Below are 23426 nucleotides of genomic sequence, written 5' to 3'. Positions count from 1 at the left end.
ACAGTAAATGACACCAACTGAATAACTAACGAATTAAAATGTCAAATTTCTACTTACGATTTCATGATGATTTGCCAAACCAAATTTGATTCCTGCTATTTCCCCATCCAAAATAGAGAGAGAGAGAGAGAGAGAGAGAGAGAGAGAGAGAGAGAGAGAGGATTGTAAATATTATACCAAATCCAACATGCAAATATGCCAAAGACAACACTTTTTACATAAGAAATATTATTTTAAGAAAAAACTAGTTTGTGGGAGGTAGCACCCTCTAAAACGATAAAAAGAGAAACGGGGAAAAAAGAAAACTGAGCCAATGTAGTATGCTTATTTTCTTGGAACATGGAAAGAGCACACAATCCAGCACAATCCAACAATAAAAAAGAAGAGTGGTCTAAATGTTCATCCACTTTTTCAGCTACCATACATAAAAGAAGCATGCAGAGAAAGGAAGAGCAAAATTATCTGAGGCTTTTGCGCTTGTTTGTGCTGCAAAAGCTGCTTCTAAGCGAAAAACCATAAACAGAACCCAAAATACAAATCAAAATGTGTTTAGCTTCACATTTAGAGAGAGAGAGACTCATGTTGGAAATTATATGTTATAATATTCATTTTATATTATGATATTTAATTTCTAATATTGAATGAAAACTGAAAAGTATTGTTGACAATCCAACAATTGCAATATTCAAATGATGCAGTCACTTTCCTTTTGCCAAGTAGTGCTACATATTACAGTAGTTGGTTGTGCCTCTTCACAAGGATATGTCTGATGCAAAAGTTGCATCTTTTTTTGTCAACAACCACCGTGTGTATTGTTTAGTGTTTAGTCGTGTTCTTTCGCTAGCATCTCTTGGGTTCTATATAAACCCATGATGCTCTGTATTATGGATTAAGTAATTTTCTAGTTTCTAGTCACTCTATTCTTCTTCTCCTATTACTTACTAAAAAGAGTACAAATATATAATTGGTTCGCTAGAGTTCAAAGTTGTAGTGCTTCAATTTAGAATTATTGATTGTTGTATCCTGGGAGGACGGACGCCAAAGGATCTGCAAGCACAAGTGCAGGGGTGAAATTCTGTCTATAGGACATTGCAATTTGCAAGCCTCAATCACAATAATTTAGTATTTCTTTGTGTCTATTTTTCCTTTTACTTATTTAAAGTGTGTATACATTTTATTGTATTATTATTATTATCTATTATTGAAATTTCTTGTTATCAAATCCATATTTCTGATTAATGTTCCAACAATCTAAAGACAAAAATTTTGTAATGGAACAATCTGCAAATATGAAGAGTCATGCTGAGAAGCCCGAAAAGTTTAAAGGTGGTGACTTTAAACATTGGCAACATAAATGTTGTTTATTTAACAACAATGAGCCTAGCCCATTTTCTAAAAGAAGAAGCACCTTTGACGAATGAATATCCTATGTCAAAGGAAACTTGTGCTACAATTGTTGCATGGGAGAACTCTGATTTCTTATGTATAAATTATATTTTGAATGTGCTAGATGATGCGTTGTATGATGTTTATTCATCATTTAAAACATCAAAAGATCTATGGGAGTCCCTTGAGAAGAAATATAAATCTCAAAAGGCAAGTTCTAGCAAATTTGTCGTTGGTAAATTTATGAACTACAAGATGGTGGACTCCAAGCTTGTTGTCAACCAAGTCGAAGAACTCCATATTATAATTCACGAGTTACATGTTGAGGAGATGGATCTCTGTGAAAAATACCAAGTGGGGGCTATAATTGAAAAATTGCCACCCTTTTGGAAAGATTTCAAGATATAACTCAAACATCTAACCAAAGAGATGACAATGGAAGATTTGGTTCTCAAACTCCGTGTGAAAGAGGAAAAGAGGAAGAATGAGAAGACTGATGCTTCTCATATTGAAGCCAAAGTCAATATTGTTGTTGGAGAAACTTCAAAGTCGAAGTCCAATGTCTGGAAAAATAAAAGGAAGCATTCTGATAATGGGCCGAAGGGCAACAACTCCAAGAGAATTAAAGGCAATTGTTGGGTGTGTGGGAAACCTGGACACAAAGCACAAGACTGCCGTCACAAAAAGGATCAGAATTCTACCAACTCAAACAACCACAATGGCAAGACCAGTCAAGCTAATATGACAGAAAATCATTTGGCAGTAGTTATCTCTAAAACCAATATGATGACAAACTCTAAAGACTGGTGGATTGATACAGGAGCCACTAGACACATATGTGGAGATAGAAATTTATTTTCTACCTACCAAAAGATTAATGGTTGCGAATAGTTGTTCATGGGAAATGCTTCTGCATCTGCTGTTGAAGGAAAAGGAAGAGTGATTCTAAAGTTCACTTCTGGGAAAGAACTAACCCTCCTTGATGTCCTACATGTTCCTGACATTCGCAAGAATTTAGTCTCAGGACCCCTGTTAAGCAATAAGGGCGTCAAACTTGTCTTTGAATCTGACAAGTTTGTTCTTACTAAAGGGGGTATGTTTGTGGGAAAGGGATATTTGGCTGATGAATTATTTAAACTTAATGTAACACATTCTTTCAATAATAATAATAGTAATATTTCTTCTATTTATATTGCTGAGTTATTTGATGTTTGGCATGCTAGATTAGGCCATGTGAATTTTTGTTCTCTTTATAGGATGGTTAATTTAGAATTATTGCCTAAATTCAACATAGACAAAAATTATAAATGTGAAGTTTGTACTGAATCTAAGTTTGTTAGAAAGAATTTTAAGTCAATTGAAAGGTCCAGTGAGTTGCTTGCATGGTTTAATTCATAGTGATCAATGTGATTTTAAATCAACACCAACTCGAGGTGGAAAATAATATTTTATTACTTTTATAGATGACTGCAGTAGATTTTGCTATGTCTATTTGATTAATAGCAAAGATGAGGCCTTAGATATGTTTAAGACATATAAGGCAGAAGTTGAGAATCAACTTAATAGAACTATTAAGGTGCTTAGATCTGATAGAAGGAATATGAATCCACTGCTTTTTCAGAATTTTGTGCATCTCATGGAATAGTTCATCAAACTACTGCACCATATACACCCCAACAAAATGGTGTCGCTGAGCGGAAAAATAGAACACTCAAAGATATGATAAATTCTATGTTAAATAGTTCTGGGCTTCCACACAATCTGTGGGGGGAAACATTACTTACAACAAACACCATTTTAAATAAAATTCCACGTAAGAAGATTAATATGTCTCCTTACAAGTTGTGAAAAGGAAGGTTGCCTACCTATAAGACACTTAAAATGTGGGGGTGTCTTGCAAAAGTACAAATACCTTTACCTAAAAGGACTAAACTAGGACCTAAATAATTGATTGTGTCTTTATTGGATTCGCATCAAATAGTGCAGCATATAGGTTCTTAGTAGTTAATTCTGAAGTTCCTGATATTCATAATAATACTATAATAGAATCTATTAATGTTGAATTTTTTGAAGATGTTTTTCCATTCAAATAAGATAGGTCCAGTTCTAGTAAAAAGAGAACACATGAGAATGTTCTTAATTCTTCTGGTGATCAAGAAATTGACATAGAACCTAGAAGAAGTAAAAGAACTAGAACACATAAAGATTTTGGACCTGATTTTCTTACATTTTTAAGTGAGGTTGAGCCACAAACCTTTAAGGAAGCCATGTCTACTCCTGAGGCACCTTTTTGGAAGGAGGCTATTAACAGTGAGATAGAATCCATTATGCAAAATTATACATGGGAATTGGTTGATTTACCTCCAGGTAATAAACCAATTGGATATAAATGGATTTTTAAGAAAAAATTAAAATCTGATGGTACCATTGATAAGTATAAGGCACGTTTAGTAGCCAAAGGGTACCGTCAAAAAGAAGGATTGGATTTCTTTGACACATACTCTCCTGTTACAAGAATCACATCTATTAGGATGTTGATTGCAATAGTAGCAATCCATAACTTGGAAATACACCAAATGGATGTAAGACGGTTTTCTTAAATGGAGATTTGGATGAAAAAATCTATATGAAACAACCCGAAGGGTGTGGTAAAAGGCCAAGAAAAGAAAGTTTGTAGACTTATTAAGTCCTTATATGGACTTTAACAAGCGCCAAAGCAATGGCATGAAAAATTTGACCATACAATGTTGATACATGGTTTTAGAATAAACGAATGTGATAAATGTGTCTACATCAATGAAATTAAAGATTCTTGTGTCATTGTATGTTTGTATGTAGATGACATGCTTATAATGGGGACTAACAAGGATATAATAAATTCCACCAAGAAATTGTTGAGTTCCAATTTTGACATGAAAGACTTAGGTCTAGCCAATGTTATTTTAGGAATTCAAATGAAGAAAAATTCTGATGGATATATTCTTACTCAATCCCATTATATAGAAAAGGTGTTTAAAAAGTTTGGTCAATATGACTGCAAACATGTTCTAACTCTTTTTGATGCCAACTGCAAACTAAAGAAAAATGATGGTGAAAGTGTATCACAGTTAAAATATTCTCTAATAATCGGAAGTCTAATGTATATCATGAATTGCACTAGACCAGATATTGCTTATTCAATAAACAGACTTAGTAGATACACAAGCAATCCAGGAAATGATCATTAGGATGCATTAGTCAAGGTACTAAGATACTTAAGGTACACCATTGATTATGGACTACATTATACAAGGTACCCACCTGTACTAGAAGGATTTAGTGATGCTAATTGGATCTCTGATAGTATGGAGTCAAAATCCACAAGTGGATATGTGTTTACATTAAGAGGTGCTACAGTATCTTGGAAATCCTCCAAACAAACTTGCATTGCTAGATCCACAATGGATCGAGTCTGAATTCATAGCCTTAGATAAGACTGGTGAGGAAGCAGAGTGGCTTCAGAATTTTTTGGAGGATATTCTTTTATGGCCTAAGCCTGTTACAGCCATATGTATACATTGTGATAGTTTAGCTACACAAGAAAGGGCTAAAAATAATGTCTATAATAGAAAATCAAGACATATTAGACGCTGACATAACACTATCAAGCAGTTGCTCTCTAATGGAATAATTTCTATTGATTATATTAAATCAAAAGAAAATATGGCGGATCCGCTAACGAAAGGTTTACCAAGATAGTAAGTAAAATTCATATCGAGGGGAATGGGGCTAAAGCCAATTCAATGAATCAACCTGGCGGAAACCTAATGTAACGCCTCACAACCTCGAGCTCATGAAAATACTGAACATCAAACTGTTAAATCTGCTTTCTCTTACTTTTGAGCCATACACAACAACATAAGTAAATATAATTCTATCAAAAACATTTCAACAAACCACTGAGTAAGAACAATTAAATAAATCTCTCTGGGTCCCACTGTCTCGTCTTCTCCCCACTGCTTCCTCAATAATTTCTTCAATTCCATACTCAATAAATAATCCACAAAAATCCATAATTATTCAATTGCATAATAGTTCCATCACCAATCATCCAAGCAACAAGATGAACCAAATTCCTCAAATTCACATTCTAATTAATATCCTCAACGCATAGACACTATCATTTCCGTCCTCACGATTCAAGCCTAGACTTTACTAAGTCCTAGCAAACAAATGCAATACAAGCAACCAAACAACCATCTATCTAATTTCACACACTTCGTTTCATGGAAATCCTCTAGCTTTATAACTACTTTCAAAAAAATCTCTTCTTTCAAAACCATTTTTTTTTACATCCCCTCAACCGTAAATCAAACTCTGAACTGAATTTATCTTTGAAATCTGATATCTCAAAACACTTATTCTTAAAACTCACATCATTCTCGTACCTGTACTGTAGAAAATGTCCTGGCCACAATCCCGCACTCGGGCAGGCTCAAATCCTAGCCATAATCTCGCACATAGAGGTCATTCTGTAAGAGCAGACTCGTATCCTGGCCACAATCTCGTACGGAGGGGTCTCTCCGAACGAGCAGGCTCGTATCCTGGCCACAATCTCGTACGGAGGGGTCTCTCCGAACGAGCAGGCTCGACCGGTCAACACGTGCATTTACACAGCAGCCTTTAACCACTCATCAAAAGAAGGTGTCTCTCCTCAAATCACAACGTCTTAAACAACATTGTATAAATAATCAATCATAACCAAAATCCACTCATTGTTTACTCCGAACTACCCCGAAACCTTTCCGAGACTGATTCCTACTCACGACCCTCCACTTGTTTGTCACTCAAATCATACCAATACTTTCTCAATACTCGATTCGATCAAATCGGTATAATAGTCACCTAATCATCATTTATTTACTTCTACAATAAACCTTTCTTTCCTAATTCAGCCATTATCCTCAGGACAAACTCTAAAATTCCAAATTAATTCCTTAACCTCAGATCCTCATCAATTCATTCTCATGATCCAAATCCTACCCTTAGCCTTCCTAACATAAAGCAACAAACACATAAAACAGACCATTCAATAATAGTACTCTACATTAAAATCCGATAAGTATCATTTACAATTCAACTACGTAAAAGACCGAAATACCCTTCACAGTGCCATTGCTTGGATACCAAATCCGGCAGCATAACGGCATCGGGAATGAGATTTCCCGAGCCCGTGTACCTCGAGGATCATTTTTGACAACTTGACCGACGGCCAAATCTCACCGGAAATGGCCGAAAACGGCGGCGGAAGCTGGCGGCCGACTTGGCTTCCCGAGCTCATTGCTCCGTCGTGGAGCATCATCGGAGCAGGAGGACACCACGGTTGAACTCGCCGTGGTGAGGCGAACAAGACCCAGTGGGTCCGGCCACCCAAATCTAGCCGGAACAGTCAGATCGACGGCGAGGCTCAAATCGGGTCTAGACTGGGTTTCGGGTTTTCGGGGCTTTTCTGGGTTGAACGGAGGCCAGGGGTAGAGAGAGGAGAGGGCGGCGATGCTGGTGGGCCGAAAACCCAGCCCATCCGCCGCCGGACGCGCCGCCACGCGCCGGTGGCAGATCGGCGAGAGTGAGAGAGGGAGAGACACGCGGGAGAGGGAGAGGATCGGGGAGAGAGGAGAGAGAATGTCCAGAAATTTCTAGATTTTGGGTATTTAAAACCCACTCCTACCAAATTACAAAATTGCCCTTCTCTTCAAATGCTCGTATCTTTCAAACTGTAGCTCCGATTGACGCGTGCCGCGTGTCTACGAACTCGTAGGCTCGGGATCTATCAAACGGACCCAAGGTCAAAGACGAAAGTCTCTTAGTTTTAAAAGTCAACTTTGGGTCGGGTCGTTACACCTAACCTAGTTGATTAGAGATCCCATGGCCTAGGTTTAATAGGCAAACTAGTTGGGTATGATTCACAAGTTTTTAACACATTATCCCATTTCTATGATGAAAAGTGTGTTATTTGCATGTTGTTGATGAAGGTATATATTTATATTTAATGATGCTAAAATCTTGTATCAAGAGGAATATAGCAGAGTATTCTTAATTAGTGTCACCTATGTGAGAGTAGAAGTGGGTCGCTTCTATGCGAATGATATGGATAAATTCTCTATAGCTCTCATGAATCCGGGAATTGTTCAGGACCAAAACGAACACAACCGTATGAACCATAATATATTAGGATAAGAGATGTGTGAGTCTTATTGTCTTGGTGTTACACTAACGGTGAACAGTTCAAGACTTAAGTTTACTAATTCACCAAGTAAATCCGATAGGTCCTCACTATGAAAGGTTCAAGTTCAAAAGACACCTCTTCAAATGCATCTCTTGTCTGCAAGTACTCTTTATTTCCTGTCAATTTTTCATTCACGTGGGGGATTGTTGGAAATTATATGTTATAATATTTATTTTATATTATAATATTTAATTTCTAATATTGCATGAAAATTGAAAAGTGTTGTTGACAATCCAACAATTGCAATATTCAAATGATGCAGTCACTTTCCTTTTGCCAAGCAGTGCCACATATTGCAGTAGTTGGTTGTGCTTCTTCACAAGGATATGTCTGATGCAAAAGTTGCATCTTTCTTTGTCAACAACCACCATGTGTATTGTTTAGTGTTTAGTCGTGTTCTTTCGCAAGCATCTCTTGGGTTCTATATAAACCCATGATGCTCTGTATTATGGATTAAGTAATTTTTTAGTTTCTTGTCACTCTATTCTTGTCCTCCTATCATTTACTAAAGAGAGTACAAATATATAATTGGTTTGCTAGAGTTCAAAGTTGTAGTGTTTTAATTTAGAATTATTGATTGTTGTATCCTGGGAGGACGAACGCCAAAGGAATTGCAAGCACAAGTGCAGGGGCGAAATTCTGTCTTTAGGACATTGCAATTTGCAAGCCTTAATCACAATTAGTTAGTATTTCTTTGTGTCTATTTTTCCTTTTACTTATTTAAAGTGTGTATATATTTTATTGTATTATTATTATTATCTATTATTGAAATTTCTTGTTATCAAATCCATATTTTTGATTAATATTCCAACAACTCAATGGTCAATTTGCTTACCAAGATACTGAGTGAAAACAAACTAGAAAATAAACCTAAATGTACAACATTTTCCTCCTCCTTAAAATTTCCAAACAAGAAAAAGACCCATATTTTCTTCTAAAAAGTCGTTTATTTTCTCAGTTACCAAACACCGTAGAACAAAATGCAAAGAAGTTAGAGCAAAAATTACCATAATTTTTCGCTTCTTCCGAACTCTGAACCTGTGGGTTTGACTCCAATACTCTGAATTAGCCCAAAAGAAGGAAAAAACACAAATGGGTTTTCAACAGAGAGTAGAGCTTTGCTCAGCAAAGCTTCTCAAAGCAAATTTCAATTCTCAGTGACGCAAATTTGGCCTACAGCTTACTGTAACAAATTACTTTATGACGTCGTATACTCTGCTGTCACTTTCACTCCTCCCCTTACCTCTTTCTCTTTCTCTCTCTCTCTCTCTCTCTCTCTCTTGATTGGTCAAACTGTGATGAGATACAAGAGTGAAATGGGTTTTGCATGAAGAAGGGAAATTAGTCGAAGAAACTAGAAAGTTTTTGGAATATTTTTGTAACAATACTTTCCTCAGTCCCTAGTTGGAGGAGCTTCTCCAACCCCTCCTCATGATGCATATCTTTTTTTATCTTTTCATTTAATTTATGAATTAATTTTTTATTTGTTTAGAATGAAAAAAGTCAAACTAAAAAGGACATGTTCTTGTGAGTCGGAGGAGCTCCTCCAAAGACTCAGAGAAGTATTGTTCATATTTTTGGGTCTTTTCTCCACTATAAAAAAGTCCAAAATAAAGCAAGGATTTCTGGAAAATAAGAATTACAACAATAACCAAAAAGTAGGGGCCATAACTTTTGACTTTTGAGTTTGATAGATAAATGGTGGTTATTGAAAAATTATTGGATATAACCGATATATCATCATGTGGTATAACTAATTAAACGTGTAAGAATATTATTAAATGATATGTTTATATTTATAGGGTATATTATTAATAACATTCACTCATATTATAATGAGTAATGTTATTTGAACCAAATTAAATGACCAAATGAGAGAGATCAAGTGAGGTGTCACATAGGTAGATATGAAGATAAAGACCACCCCCAAGTTGACACCTCACTTGATCCTCTCATTTGGTCATTTAATTTGATCCAAATAATATTACTCTATTATAATACATAGAGAAAGTTACAGATTTAGTCCAGTTATTTTATACCTAGTTCAATTTTGGTTCACAATTTTTTTTAAGTTCTGTTTTGGTCCACTAATTGTTCCACTTGTTCAATAAAGGTCCATATTTATTTTAAAATTTGGTCTGTCTTTTACCCTATCAAATCTCACCCAAATTCAGCAAACATATACTTGTTTTAAAGCTATGCATTTCTTCTTTACAACCATATAAAGATCATTCAAATTGGAGTTCTAAAACAAGATAATTGACCCCAAAGTAGGGTACCCGAAACTGTCAATTTTTCAAACTTCACATAATCTCAATTCTTTTAGATTCTAATATTCCAAATTTGTTTTTATGACTAATAAATGATGAAATATAACTTATACTTCAATTATAATTGAAGAAAACACAACCTAAAAGATTTAAAGTCACAAATCTGAACCTTTATTGAACAAATGAAACAATTAGTAACCAAAACAGAACTTAAAAAGGATCATAGAACAAAATTAAATTAGATATAAAATAAGTAGATCAAATCTGTAATTTCCTCTTATACATAAACTAATTATAGAACGTGGTATTGTATCAATTATAATTCATCTGGTACAAGCTGGATGCCTGAACGCTTGACCCAGGCCCAAAACAAAAAGGCTCGGGTGTCCTAGTTGTTTAAAAGTTTCATTTCCTTTCGCGGTCTCTCTCTCTCTTCTGGGATTCGATTACAAATTCAGCACTCGATCTTTCTCTTCGATTCAGGAGGTACCCTTCTTCTTTTCTCCCCTAAAATTATACGTTCATAAAAAAAAAAAAAAAAAAAAAGTTACAATTTCCACTTTTTTTATCGATTTCTTTTTCTTATTTCTATGCAGGAAATCTGACAGCTTTTTGGTTCATTTCTATGTGAGTATCTGGGACTTGGGTTTGTCTGTATTTTTTTTATTTTTTTATTTTCTTAATATATCATTTTAATTTAGTACTATGTCTTGATTAGAGCTCATATTTTGAGACTTGATGTGCTTCTTGCTTTTTCTTATTTACATGATATTACGCATGGATGGAGAAATTGTTGGGTACACTCAAAGAAGCTATAACACACAAGCTTGAATGAAAAAGTACTATTATTGATAACAAACTGCAGGCTTATAAAGCCTTTTACAAAGAGATAAAATCAAATAACAACCCACGTTTGCAACAACCTAAAACGTGGTAACAGACTAAGAGGAAATCGTCAAAAACACAAACAACTAGTCCCTAAAGAATAGGACTTATTAACAGAGTAATTAACTAAAAAACCCGGAACACTAAGCTGTTAACCAAACAGTCTAACATTCCCTCCCTTAAACTGTATGTAGAATGCATTCAGTTTATATTAGGAACTTCACACACGCCCAGCAATCTTCGAAGCTTCAAAAATACCTCCAACCTGAGCGGCTTTGTCATAATGTCAGCAGCCTGGTCTTGAGTATTACAATAACTCAAATCAACCACACCATCTCTTACCAATTCACGAAGAAAATGAAACCTGATGTCAATGTGCTTGCTTCTGCCATGAAGAACAGGATTCTTGGAGAGTTTTATACTTGAACTGTTATCACACAAAATTGTAGTACACTTCTCCGGCACATGACCAAGCTTCTCTAAAACTCTTCTTAACCAAACACACTGACAGGCGCATGAGGCAGCAGCAATATACTCGGCTTCAGTGGTGGATAAGCTAACCACAGGCTGTTTTTTTTGGATGACCATGACACCGCTCGAGAACTAAACATGAATACACACCCTGAAGTACTCTTGCGATCATCTATATCTCCAGCAAAATCACTATCTGAATAGGCTGTGAGTTGCTTACAGCCTCCTTTCTTGTAGAAAATTCCCAGATCAGTCGTTCCTTTCAAGTATCTAAGTAATCTTTTCACTGCCAACCAGTGTTGCTCTGTAGGACACGACATGAACCTGCTGATAAGACTCACACCATACATCAAATCAGGTCTGGTTGCAGTTAAATACATAAGACTGCCAACCACCTGCTTAAGCACACTTGCATCAACCTTAGCTCCCTTCTCGTCTTTTGACAATTTGCAACCTGAAACTATGGGGTTCTTCACCAAGTTGCTTTTGTCCATGCCAAATCTTTCTAAAACTTCATGAGCATACTTTATTTGACACACATAAATCCCATCAGAATTTTGTATTACTTCAACCCCCAGAAAATATCTCATCTTTCCCAAGTCTGACATGTCAAACTCTAACATCATTGACTTCTTAAACTCTTCACACATACCCCTGTCATTCCCAGTAAAAATTAAATCATCTACATAAAGACTAACAATTAAGAGCTTACCTTCTTCCTTCGACTTTGTAAATAGGGTGTGTTCACAATGACACTTTTCGAAGCCTTCTTTAGCAAAATAGGTCTCAATTTTGCTGTACCAAGCTCGTGGATCTTGTTTGAGACCATACAGCGCCTTATTCAGCTTATAAACCTTGTGTTCCTCTCCCTTCTTCTCATATCCCTGAGGCTGTTGGACAAACACTTCCTCATTGAGCTCACCATGCAGAAATGCGCTCTTCACATCAAGCTGAAAAATACTTCAACCTTCTTGAGTTGCTAGAGCAACTACCAAACGTATGGTATCTAGTCTTGCAACTGGAGCATAAACTTCTGTGTAATCAATCCTATATTGTTGTGCATAACCCTTTGCCACAAGTCTGGCCTTGCACTTGTCTATCTCACCACTTTCATTGAGTTTTGTTTTAAAAACCCATTTAACTCCAATGGTCTTCACTTCTTCAGGTAGAATAGTCAAATCTCATGTTTTATTACGTTCAATAGCCTCAATCTCTGCATTCATAGCATCTCTCCATTTCTTACTCTTCACGGCTTCCTCGAATGTAATGGGATCAGCTTCTGTGTGAATCATCATGGCTCTCAAGTCTTCTTCTTCTGACAGACCCTCTTCGGTTTCATAATCTTGCATCCAAAGTGGAACTCGTCTTGCCCTCCCTTCAACTGGACCCGAGGAATTCTCATCATGTGACTCACTGGAAGGTGAGCTTGTGCCGCTTGAACTAGCTTCGTTTGCTTCGTTTGTGTCATTTGAGCCAGCTTCTTCATTTTCGTTAACTTCTGCTCCAGGTTCCCCTTCATTTTCAGCTACATCGTCTTCTTCTTCACTATCACCCTACTCTAACACATCCGAAATCATTTCTTCTCTGCTCATGTCCCAATTCTAGCCATTGTTCTCCTCAAAAACAACGTCCCTACTAACAATTATCTTCTTAGAGACCGGATCAAACAATCTATAAGCTTTCGACTCATCGCTCACTCCCAATAAAACACACTGAATGCTTTTGTCATCCAACTTGATTCTTTTCTGGTCTGGTACGTGCACATGAGCTAAGCAACCAAAAACTCTGAAATATTCTACTGTGGGCTTCATACCACTCCATGTTTCCTCTGGAGTTCTATTTTGCACAGTTAAAGTAGGACACCTGTTGAGAACATGCACACACCATCTCACAGCTTCTGGCCAGAAAGCTTTTGGAACCTGCTTCTCAGTGAGCATACAACGCACCAAATTCATCACAGTCCTATTCTTCCTCTCAGCAACTCCGTTTTGCTGAGGAGTATAGGTTGTGGTTAATTGCCTGGTCATGCCATTTGCCTTACAAAACTCCCCAAACTCATTTGAGGTGAACTCACCACCTCTGTCAGTCCTCAAACATTTAAGGTAGGCACCTGATTCCTTTTCAACGCAAGCTTTAAAACTTCTAAACATGGTAAAAGTCTCTGATTTTTCATGCAACAAGTAAATCCAAGTCTTACGACTAAAGTCATCGATAAAACTCAAGAAATACCTCTTGTTGCTGTTTGATGCAGGCTTTATGGGGCCACATATGTCGGCATGTACCAGCTCCAGTTTCTGTGATGCCCTCCATAGACTTCTTTTTGGAATGGATTCCCTGTGCTGCTTTCCAACCAAACACACTGTGCATAACTTTGCAGGAGTTGTAAGAGAAGGCAAACCACTGACCATCTTTTTGTATTGAAGGGTTCTCAACCCTTTGAAGCTCAAGTGTCCGAATTTGCAGTGCCATAAATAACTCTCATTCTCTGTCACAACCTGAAAACAAGTTGTAGTTTTAGGCACCATTGCTGCAAGCACAACAAACATCCTGTTCGCGCTCATCTTGGACTGAATAATTAGACCCTTACTAGGATGAAAAACTTTGCACTCCCCATGTTGAATCAGAATTGCCACACCTTTTTCTTGAAGCTGCCTTTTTCAACTCAGGAATGTAATAGACCTCAGAGATTACCTGAGTGATTCCATTCACTTGCATTCAAACGTTTCCTTTGCCCACAACTGCCATCCTTGAGTTGTTGCCTAGTTTCACAGTTTGCCTGAATTGAACATCCAAATCCGAGAACCATTCTTTATTTCCACTCATATGATTACTGCATCCTGAATCGAGGAACTAGATCTCTTCTCTTTTAGCATGGTTAAGCTCTACATAGGACATTAATAGCATCTCTTTTCCTTCATCTAGTTCTGCATAGTTGGCTCCCTTCTCCCAACTGGGACACTCATACTGAAAGTGTCCTAATTTGTGACACTTAAAGCACTCGATAATGGCTTTGTTGAAAGGTTGTCTGCCACGACCTCTTCTTCCTCCTCTGAACGCCCCTCGACCTCTTCTCCTCTCCTCGATGGCCATTCATTCTTTGTTCATGGACCAGCAAATTGCTCTGCAACTCATCAATGGTCAGTGTGTTCAAATCATTGGATTCTTCAATTGATCGAGCAAACCACATAATCATATTTTGAAGTCATGGACCTCAAAACTTTCTCATTGATGATGGTTTGGCTCATTGTCTCACCAAGAGCCTTCATTTTGTTGGCTATAGTGAGAGTACGAGCAAAGAAATTATCAACAGTCTCGCCCTCCTTCATGGGGAGAGTCTCAAAGTCCCTCCGAAGTGCTTGCAACTTTGCCTTCTTCACCTTGGTAGAGCCTTGGTATTTCTGTTTCATGGAGTCCCAAATACTCTTTGATGTGTCTCTGTCGAGTATAGTCTCCATGATATTCCGATCTATAGCTTGAAAAAGGTAATTCGTTACCTTTAAGTCCTTCAGCTTCTGCCCCTCGATCAAATTGCGTTGTGCTTCTCCCTGGTCCTCGATCGATACCACCGAAATCCCATTCTCTATGAGATCCCAATATTCCTTGGAACGGAGAAAATTCTCCATCAACATTGCCCAATGATCGTAATGTCCGTCAAATTTGGGAATGGCCGGCTGCACAAAACCACTGCTCTCTGCCATTCTGCTTTACTCCCTTGCTCTGAAAGAAAACTGCGGTTTCTTTCCACACACACTCACAATCAGGCCCCCTGTGATGGAGCTCTGATACCAATTGTTGGGTACACTCAAAGAAGCTATAACACACAAGCTCGAATGAAAAAGTACTATTATTGATAACAAACTGCAGGCTTATAAAGCCTTTTACAAAGAGATAAAATCAAATAACAACCCACGTTTGCAACAACCTAAAACGTGGTAACAGCCTAAGAGGAAACCGTCACAAACACAAACAACTAGTCCCTAAAGAATAGGACTTATTAACAGAGTAATTAACTAAAAAACCCGGAACACTAAGCTGTTAACCAAACAGTCTAACAGAAATTGAGTGGTCAAGAAACACCAAATTTTCATATTGGGTTGTCCTACAAATCTTAGGGTGTTGACCTTTCTTTCAGGATTTCCTATGTACAAAACGGAGAGACCCATTTGTTTTTTAAATCACTTTGGTTTGGTAGGATTGTTGTTTACTTGTCCTTATCAATGTATTGCTTATTAGCAATATTTGAATAGGCATTGTTGTAGTTGCAAGAATGTGTTTGTAAATGTCATCCGTTGCACTTTATACAATTATGTTGATTTCTTCATGGATCTCTCTCTTATCTATCTATCCTTCTATTTACTCTATTAAGGGCGGATGAGGAACTTGCTGAACAAAAGAAGTATCTTGAGGACTCTTGCCAGCCTAGATGTGTGACGCCTCTGCTTGATTATCAGGTGATGTAATTCTGTATTAGTTCCTAGAGGCCTGTCAAAAAATCTGGCCGTTATAATTTCTAGTACCAAGAAGATATCAGGAATTTGTACTAATGTGAACAGTACTAATGTGAACTTACAACTGGATCATATGTTACTTATTTAATTAATAGCTTATTTTTAGCTGTTCATATTTTATTTTCCCGACATATCAACTTATTGGTATTGTGTTGCTCCTATGTCTTGTATCCACATCCATGCTTCTTACTCTTCAAGTGATGAGAATTACAAAGCTTCCAGAATGAAATCTCCAATTGAAGAGAGAGAGCTTCGTATTTCTCTTATTTTTTTTTCCTTGAGTGGAAGAAATTTGGCCATCATATTTATCACAAATGTGAAACTTAGTAATATTAAGTTATTAACTTGGAACTATATCATGCGAACATTACAGAAATTAATTGTGCAATGGTCATAGCACGAAATAAGAGTCTCAGAATATCCAGATTCAGGATATCGTAATAAAGGGATTAAGCAAGTTCTTTGACATAATTTTAATGGGATTGATTATTTTTACCCTTTTAATATTAGGGACCCAGTGGTCTTATAAGAAGGAATTACTGTATTTCTAAACAATAAGCTTCACATGGGGTTGGTTGAGATTAGGGGTGGGCGTTTAAACCGGGAACCGGGTGGACCGGACCGAACTGGGGGGAAAAAAACCGTAAAAAACCGCTTTGACCAAAACTGGTCAACACCGGGACCGAACTGGACTGGACCGGTCCAATCCAATTCCGGTCCAGTTTTGCACTTCACAGAACTGGACTGGACTGGACTGGACCGGATAATTAATATATATTTTTAATTTTTATACATATTTAATTTTTATACAATTTTATACACTTTTTAAACATTTTTATACACATTTTTACAAACATGTTTACACACATTTTACACATTTTAGATAATAAAATTAATATTAACCTAGCTATATTTTAGACTCTAAAATATATTTTATATAACCCTATGGCCTATATTATATATATATAATAATGTTTTAGTATATAATTTTAGTTACACCTTTTATAATACAATTAATATATTCTTTATATATACACTAAACCCTATATACTAAAATTATTATAGTTCTATGGTATAGTATATAGTTATATAACATATAAGCATATAAACCCAATAAGTATATAACATATATAACTAATAACTATATAAGCATATAAACCCAATTGAAATCCCAATGAAACCCCAATTAGACTCATAGTCAACTATAAGTCTATAACCCTATACCCTAATACAATTATAACTATATACCCTAAACTATATTAATTAGTTAATTACTCTATACATATATTATATATAAGTAATAAGTATATAAGTATATAACATATATAACTATATACCCAATTGAAACCCCAATTAGACTCATAGTCAACTATAACCCTATATCCTAATACATTATAACCATATACCCTAAACTATATTAATTAGTTAATTACTCTATACATATATTATATATAAGTAATAAGTATATAAGTATATAACATATATAATTATATAAGTATATAAACCCAATTGAAACCCCAATGAAACCCCAATTAGACTCATAGTCAACTATAAGTCTATACCCTATACCCTAATAAAATTATAACTATATACCCCCCCTAAAATATATTAATTAGTTAATTACTCTATGCATATATTATATATAAGTAACAAGTATATAAGTATATAAGTATATAACATATATAACTATATACCCAATTGAAACCCCAATTAGACTCATAGTCAACTATAACCCTATATCCTAATACATTATAACCATATACCCTAAACTATATTAATTAGTTAATTACTCTATACATATATTATATATAAGTAATAAGTATATAACATATATAATTATATAAGTATATAAACCTAATTGAAACCCCAATTAGACTCATAGTCAACTATAAGTCTATAACCCTATACCCTAATAAAATTATAACTATATACCCCCCCTAAAATATATTAATTAGTTAATTACTCTATGCATATATTATATATAAGTAATAAGTATATAAGTATATAACATATGTAACTATATACCCAATTGAAACCCCAATGAAACCCCAATTAGACTCATAGTCAACTATAACCATGTATCCTAAATTATATTAATTACTCTATACATATATAATATATATAACTAATCAACTATATAAGTATAACTATATAACCACAATTGAAACCCCAATAAAAATTAAAACCAAGTGACTTAAGTGTTTAAAAAATTAAAACCCCAATTTAATTACAAAACTCAAACACTGAAGTCACTAATCAGTAATCACTCAATTAAAAGTTTGAAACCCCAATTACTCAATTAGACTAATTTAGTCAATTGATCAAATATTACCCCAATACCCCCAAATGAAACAACCACTCACGCACTCATCTAGTCAATTTAGTCAATCTCCAATATAACAAAACTCATTCACTCATTCAGAATTTCAGACAGTCACTCACTCAATTCCAAACCCTAAGCTCGCGTCGCGCCGCCCTCTTTCGATCTCCAATCTCATCAGCTCTCAGCCTCTCACGGTCTCACCTCTCAGTCCCTGGGTCTCTCACCTCTCAGTCTCGCAGCTCGCCTCTCATCCTTCATCTATCACTCTCAGTCTCGCAGCTCGCAGCTCGCCTCTCGCCCTCGCCATCTTCCTCTCTTCCCGTCGCCGTCGCCGTCGCCAACTCGCAGTCACTCTCTCACGTCTCAGTGTCTCAGTCAGTCACTCTCCCCTCTCACTCTCACATCTCAGTGTCTCAAACCCACGATCGTCTCAGTGTGTCGCCATCGCCGTCGCGATCTTCCTCTCGTGATCAGTCCATCGCGATCTTCCTCTCGCCGTCGCCTCTCGCCGTCGCCTCTCGACTCGGCTCTTGATCTCGCCTCTCGACCCGACTGTAAGTTCTCTCACCTCTCATCTCTCATATCTCAGTATCTCATTCTGTCTAATTTACTAAACTAGGGTTTGATTTTGGGTTAGGTTTAGGGTTTGATTTGGGGATTTAGGGTTGGATTTTCTGATTTACTTGAATTTGGGTTTGATAATTTTGATTGACTAATTTACTTGTTGTTTGGGAAAATTGAAACTTGTTGGGTTTACTTGTTGGGAAAATTGGAACTTGCTGGGAAAATTGGAACTTGCTGGGTGTATTGATTTACTGATTTACTTGTTGGGTTTGATAATTTTGATTGTTAATCTGTCTGTTAAATTGTTAGGAGAGATGGAGCCCCAATTTGTTAAGTTGAATTCTATTGTTTAGTTGCTTAGTTGCTTAGTTGCTTAGTTATTTATTTATAGTGTTTGATGACAATTGGTTGTTGATAGGAGTTATTTGAAGACAATTGGTTTTTGACAGGAGTTATTTGAAGACAATTGGCTGGTGGCAGGGGGTTGATGATTGGCTAGGGTATTTTCATTTGTGTTATTTTTAGTTATGTAACTCAATTTGTATTTAATTGGTTTGTACTTTGTAATTTGTATTAGGTTGGTTTGTAATTTGTATTTGGTTTGTACTTCTTTAGCTTTGGTTGGTTTTTATCTTTTAATTTACTTGCATTTGCACTTGGACAATGGTGTATGGTTAGTAAGTTATTAGGTTATTTTTTAATTTACTTGCACTTGCACTTGATGAGTGATGAAATGGTTTGTCACTTTGAGTCTTTAAAGTTGTGAAATGGTTAGTGGTTGATATCTTGTAGGTTGTGGAATGGTACAAAAAATGTAATGGTTGAATGTTGATGACTTGATTTCTTATATGTTAATTGTTAAATGTTGAATTGTTGTGATTTGTTGTGAATTGTGATTTGAACAAATGGTTGATTTGTTGTTAAAAAAAATGTTTTGATTTGTTGTTAAAAAAAAATACTGTGAGTTGTTATTAAAAACTATAAAAAAAAACATGTTTTAAAATTATTTTGGCCCAAAAATTTAATTGGGCTAAGGCCCAGTCCCAAACAGTGAACTGGACTGAACTGGAACTGTTCCAGTTCAGTTTGGTCCAGTTCTGAGCCAAAATTTTCAGTTCTCTGGTACCGGACTGGACTGGATTAGCTCCACAGTTCAGTTTACAGTTTGGGGTGAGCACTGGACTGTACTGGACCGTGCCCACCCCTAGTTGAGATGATGTGGTGAGTTGCAAAAAGAGTGAAAAGATAAACTAGAGTGTATGTGATGGAGAATTGAATTTACAATCAGCATACATTAAGGATCTATTTTTATCCACTATTGACGGAGCCTGTTGAGGGAAGGACAACAGAGCTGTTTTATATTGTGATTGTGCATAGACTATGAAGTATTTATGGTGTTCTTTGAGTCCAACTCTTGTCTAGAAATCAAGATTACATAGCCTATGAAGTCCTTTCAAAATTTATAACATTTGAACTTTGTTGACATTTGGACTTCTTGTGCAAATTGAATCTTACATTGCAGGTACTTATTACACTGCATGTATCCATACGAGCAATGAAATGCCATGGTTATTGCATTGAATACATTAGTTTGAATTCATCATAATGATTGCCAACATTGGGAAGTCTCTAGCTACTTTAACTATTATGCTAGATTTAATAGACTGGTCTAATTCTTGCTTACAAAGAGGAGATGATGAGGCAGTTATTTCTGCTGAGCATTAATTATAGCTCAACTTTAAAAAATATATGTATAAAATGTCTTCCTCTTGTTTTGATTTCTACTATTTTGCACCCCTTTCCCTTCTGCCATAATTGAAGTGGTTTCATGCCCTCAGTAATGCATTTTGAGTAACAAGATTAATTTTTGAACCTTTTTTTTTTTCTATTTATTTCTCCTTATTTCAAAAACTAGAAAGAAAATGGAATGCTATAATAGGTAGAGGTCTTGGTTTTGGTATTCATATGTGTACTTCAAAGGACACAAAAAGAGGGGATTTCACATTTGGTTTTTTGGACAGTTTGATAATTGTACTGAAATTATTCAACTATTTATTGTAGGCATGTGTTAAGAGGATTGAAGGTGATGACAGTGGTAACAAGCATTGTACAGGCCAGTACTTTGACTACATATCTTGTGTTGACAAATGTGTAAGTCTTCATTATATTTCTTATACTGTGGATAAAATTTTGTTCTGGCTCATATGCTGATCATGGCCTTCTGGAATGTAGGTTGCACCAAAGTTATTCGGAAAGCTTAAGTAACTGAGTGGCAGTTTTAGGGTCTTGTCATCCTTTAATTGTTACTCTTTTACAGTGGATATGATTTTTGAACTTGTGCTCTGATGTTGGACAAGTTTTGTTCTCACCAACATTGTTCAAATTTTGTTGAGAGGTGTTGAATTAGAATAAAAACAAGATTCTGTGAGTTGGTTGCATTTACATGCTGTTATGGATTTAATATAGTGACCTAATAATGACAAAATTGAACTGAATATGGTTATTTTAGTAGATGTTTGCTTCTCTTGAATGTATAATCAGAAGACAAAATTTAATGTGTTTTTTAACTTGTGTGATCCATGGTGCAAATTATCTCATCCAAATTTCAAACTGATTTCAAGCTGACAAACTTTATGAAATGAATACAAATATATTGATAGCATGCATGACATCTGATGTTATAAAAGAGTGCCTAAAACAACTCTAGGCCATAAAATACAGTTTCAAAGTTGGTGCAGTGGGAGTCACCTGTAATTATCTCTCCACAGATTTACAAGTTAAAAAAATTAGACAAACAAAGACTTGACATGGCAATTTAGATGTCTCTCTCTCTCTCTCTCTCTCTCTCTCTCTCTCTCTCTCTCTCTCTCCTGTTTTAAATTTCAGCCTTAGGGAGACATCCATCCTCAATTATTTACATTTTGACCTTCGAGAGGATGGAAAAATTTAAAGAAAAACTAATTAGATGAATGCATAAAATAAAATTCAGTGCAGCCTAGGAAGGATCTGAAGACGTGGGGTGGGGAATGGGGTTTTGTAGAATAAGAAGAGAGGTGGGATCTGAAGAAAAAAAAAAAAAAAAAAAAAAAAAAGAACAAGAAGAAAGAAGATGGGATCTGAATGAGGGAAACAAATTCTTGGGTTTGTATGGGATGGTGTGGGTCGGCGAACTCCGATGTGTACCAGTGGTAGTGGGTCGGGAAAATCGACGGCTTAGAGTGCCTGTCGACTTGGAAAATGAAGGTCTTCACCATCTGATCGCTGCTCTGCGATACGGCCTGAGCTGCAAAATTGCATAATGAGAAGAAGAAGAAGAAGAGCAGTGAAGGAGGAAGAGAATTGGAGAGAAATGTCGCCATTGGAGTGCAGAGTGTGAGAGTGAAGTAAAGGGCTGAGTGTAACCGACAGAAGGGAGTGGTTGCTGAGTTTCTGTTGAGGTTAACAGAAGAAAAAAAAAAAAAAATGAAGAAGGAGGTGGCATGTAGGTTGCACTGGAGGTTAACAGAAGAAAGAAGGAAGAGATGGTGCCGGCGTGGTTGGGTAGGGGCAGAGGAGAAATAAGATGATTTTGGACATATTTTCCCCTGGGTTCAGATAATAGATCGGATGGAAATTAGATTAGGTACTCTTTGGACAAAAAAAAATTAAAATTTAGGTATTCAATTGGATCAAATAAAAGTTTAACTATGAAGTTGGAATATAGTTTAAAGTTTAAGTATTAAATTTGAAAAAAACCCTTTATTAAATTTAGTCAATTTAAACTGCCAATATGTTTTTTTTCATATATGCCTTGTTGATATATATGAACACTCTTTTGGTGCAGTAGTGAAATAAGAACTTATAGAGCTCGTTTGGTACGTTAGATTGTACTGATTAATTTATGTTGAATAATATTAATATGTTCCTATAGAGCTTTCCAAAACTTGCGGTCCTACTCCTTTTATTATTTCCCAATTCCTTTAAAGTTCTACGAAATTGCATAAAGCATTCTAATATGTAGGCCTCACCAAAAAGCTCAAAGTCCGAAGCCCATCCGGCCCATTGGGCCCGAAGTCTGATCAGGCCCAAAATTTGGGATGGCTTAGCCCGAAAATCCTTTGGACTGGGCTTGGGCCATCCCCTTGAAGCCCACGGCCCGTCCGAAGCCCGGTTTAAAGCCCATTTACACACATATATATTGTCAATAAAAAAATATAGAATTTTGGCTATGTTTTGATTCGAACATGAGACCTCACTGAAGAAGCTTCAACTCTCAACTAACTGAGCAGACTAGTTTATTTGTCTAGTTTGTAAATCATAACATATTTAATAGGTTTTTCATTTGTTTACTCCAATAAATTATTAATATGTTTATTAAGTTATATAATTTATATAATGTATTGGGTTCGGTTTGGGATTTGGATTGGGGTTTGGATTTTTTATATAATTTCTATAATGTATTAATAATTTAATATATTTGGATTTGGTTATCTTGAAAACGAGATACAATAATAGTTTTAAGGCCTTCTACAATGGTGATCCCCAAATACCCAATGCCCAAATCAATTTTGGGTATCAAAAAGTGTAAAAATATAGATTTTGGGGATCACCAACACAATGGTGTTGAGATCCAAATATGAGGATATTAATATTTAACTCATTTATTTGTTGAGGGCCAGCTATTTAATTTGGTGATGGGCCAGCCATTTAATAGCTTTTATTTGTTGGTGGGCTAGCCATTTAATTTGGTTTTGGGTATAGTCTATACCCAAAAT

At 35.9% G+C, this 23426-nt stretch overlaps 1 protein-coding gene, 1 long non-coding RNA gene and 1 pseudogene across 2 annotated transcripts; 2 read left to right on the top strand and 1 right to left on the bottom strand.

Annotated features, from left to right (window-relative positions):
- Positions 1-3853: 3853 nt before the first annotated feature.
- LOC147277738 (secreted RxLR effector protein 161 pseudogene) lies at positions 3854-11771 on the bottom strand (annotated as a pseudogene).
- A 3773-nt stretch (positions 11772-15544) lies between these two features.
- On the top strand, positions 15545-21100 carry LOC147277736 (cytochrome b-c1 complex subunit 6-1, mitochondrial-like). Its single transcript, XM_086255706.1, has 4 exons — positions 15545-15552; positions 15644-15728; positions 20734-20823; positions 20905-21100. Exons 1-4 carry the CDS (start codon positions 15545-15547, stop codon positions 20935-20937), a joined length of 216 nt encoding a protein of 71 aa, XP_086111832.1. The 3' UTR covers positions 20938-21100.
- Positions 18219-19329, top strand: LOC147277737 (uncharacterized). The gene is made up of 2 exons (XR_015123991.1): positions 18219-18662; positions 19122-19329. It is a non-coding gene; the product is annotated as an uncharacterized LOC147277737 (long non-coding RNA).
- Positions 21101-23426: the final 2326 nt, after the last annotated feature.

This window comes from Dryas octopetala, chromosome 8 (assembly GCF_963921425.1).
Source record: "Dryas octopetala chromosome 8, drDryOcto1.1, whole genome shotgun sequence".
Lineage (NCBI taxonomy): Eukaryota > Viridiplantae > Streptophyta > Magnoliopsida > Rosales > Rosaceae > Dryas > Dryas octopetala.
This window is presented reverse-complemented; position numbering and strand designations above follow the sequence as displayed.